Source organism: Sinocyclocheilus grahami, unplaced genomic scaffold, assembly GCF_001515645.1.
Source record: "Sinocyclocheilus grahami isolate Dianchi unplaced genomic scaffold, SAMN03320097.WGS_v1.1 scaffold686.1, whole genome shotgun sequence".
Taxonomy (NCBI): domain Eukaryota; kingdom Metazoa; phylum Chordata; class Actinopteri; order Cypriniformes; family Cyprinidae; genus Sinocyclocheilus; species Sinocyclocheilus grahami.
The window spans coordinates 57,795-59,469 of record NW_015505865.1 but is presented as its reverse complement, the minus strand read 5'-3'; the positions used below and the strand labels follow the sequence as shown (position 1 = coordinate 59,469).

Here is a 1,675-nt window from a genome sequence, read left to right as displayed (position 1 = left end):
CTCGCTCATTATATACATTTAGCAAATTTTGAACACAGAAAAATTTGCACAGTGCTGCTTTAAATCTACATCGGGGAGGAAAAAATGTGCATGGACAAGCCTATCAGTGGACTCCATCTGTGCACCAACTGTAGTGTCAGAATAGCGCATGCGCAGCTATTACCTTTTTTTTCATAAATTAATTAAATCACAGCACCACCACCATCAAGTACCACCACCAACAAAAAAGGCATTTCCATTCAATTGTACGTAGGCTATGTAAATGAGCACAAGTAATTACAGATAAATGATAAAACAGATTAAATGAAACGTGACAGATTAAATTAAGTCACATTTAGAAGCAAAAAGGCTGATGATATAGTATCTTTACTTTATATGTATGGTGGTTGGGTGGCCATATCATTTTTTATCAAGTATGAGCTCTTAATTAAGTGTAGTTGCTCTCACATGCTTACAATTAGGCTGTAACTGTAAGTCTTTAATGCAATGATCAGGTGTTCGAGTGACCATATCACTTTTTAAAGACTGGCCTTTCACAATCTGTGGACAGCGCATTTGTGTCCTGTCCAAGCAGCCACTATTAACCACTACAATGTGGGCACTAGAATCTTTAGTGTTTCTTTGCTGTTCAGCATTTACAGAGACACCACTCCAACTTACTGTCTGTATAAATGAGACTTTATTGGAACATTGAGTCTAAAAGCGACTCCCCAAACAAAACACACACACGTGTTGGGTTTCCATGTGTTATGAGGACATTCCATAGACGAAATGGTTTTATACTGTACAAACTGTATTTTCTATAAGCCAAAGTCCATCCCTCACAGAAAACGTTTTCCTATTTTAGATTTTTTTTTTAACTTCAATTAGTATGATTTCTAAGCGGCTTTCCTCATGGAGCCCAACATGTCCCCACAAGGATTTTAGATATCGCCATCTGGGTGGGTGCATTTTGTCCCCATAATGTAGAACCACACACACACATTTATACTTTGCAGAATTTATTTAAAAATAAAATAATACAAATATAAAACAACTTTCACTACAGTCTTTCATCGAAAACATTTCACTTTTCATCACAACCTACATTAACATCTTGTAATTGAAGAAACAACAGCATGTTGTATTAGAAGTATGTCAGGGTTTGTAGAAGGAGAAAATGAGGACTAGGTGCAGAGAAAATTGTGAGCTTCATTTGGCTCAAAATACGAACAAACAAACAAAAACTACCATGACTGGGAAAAACACGCAGTCCAGGGCAGATGGCAGTACAGAAGTCAGGCATAGGATGGCTGGAGCTGGCCTGGAGGATGATGCTGACATATTGACAGGAAACTGACAGTTAGCTCATATTATCATTTTACAGGGGTTGAAGAATAGTGGTTTACAACTATATATACACACACATATATAGAAAGTTCTAGTAAACCATAACTTTCATACAATTTACATAATAGCTTGTGCCTTCCATAAAATCATACAAATCATACAAAGTATTATTGATTTTATGAAAACCACCAGTCTTGTGACCAATTCAACTCACAGTGGGAGTCAGACTAAATGAATAAATCAATGCTGTTAGGCTGAAAGAATAAATCATTAAACAAAAATAGTACCATGAGAAGCAAATATACCTTTATAGACAGTCAACCATGCAGAGTGATGGGAGTGGCCG

The 1,675-nt window shown here is 36.5% G+C and overlaps 1 protein-coding gene across 1 annotated transcript in view; it reads right to left on the bottom strand.

Moving 5' to 3' along the window:
* Positions 1–858: 858 nt before the first annotated feature.
* Positions 859–1,675, bottom strand: part of LOC107559452 (fibroblast growth factor receptor 1-A-like) — a 20,336-nt gene continuing 19,519 nt past the window's right edge. The window contains exon 9 of the mRNA XM_016243283.1: positions 859–1,316. Within this exon, the coding sequence (XP_016098769.1) occupies positions 1,201–1,316 (116 nt within the window). The 3' untranslated portion in view covers positions 859–1,200. The remainder of the gene's footprint in view (positions 1,317–1,675) is intronic.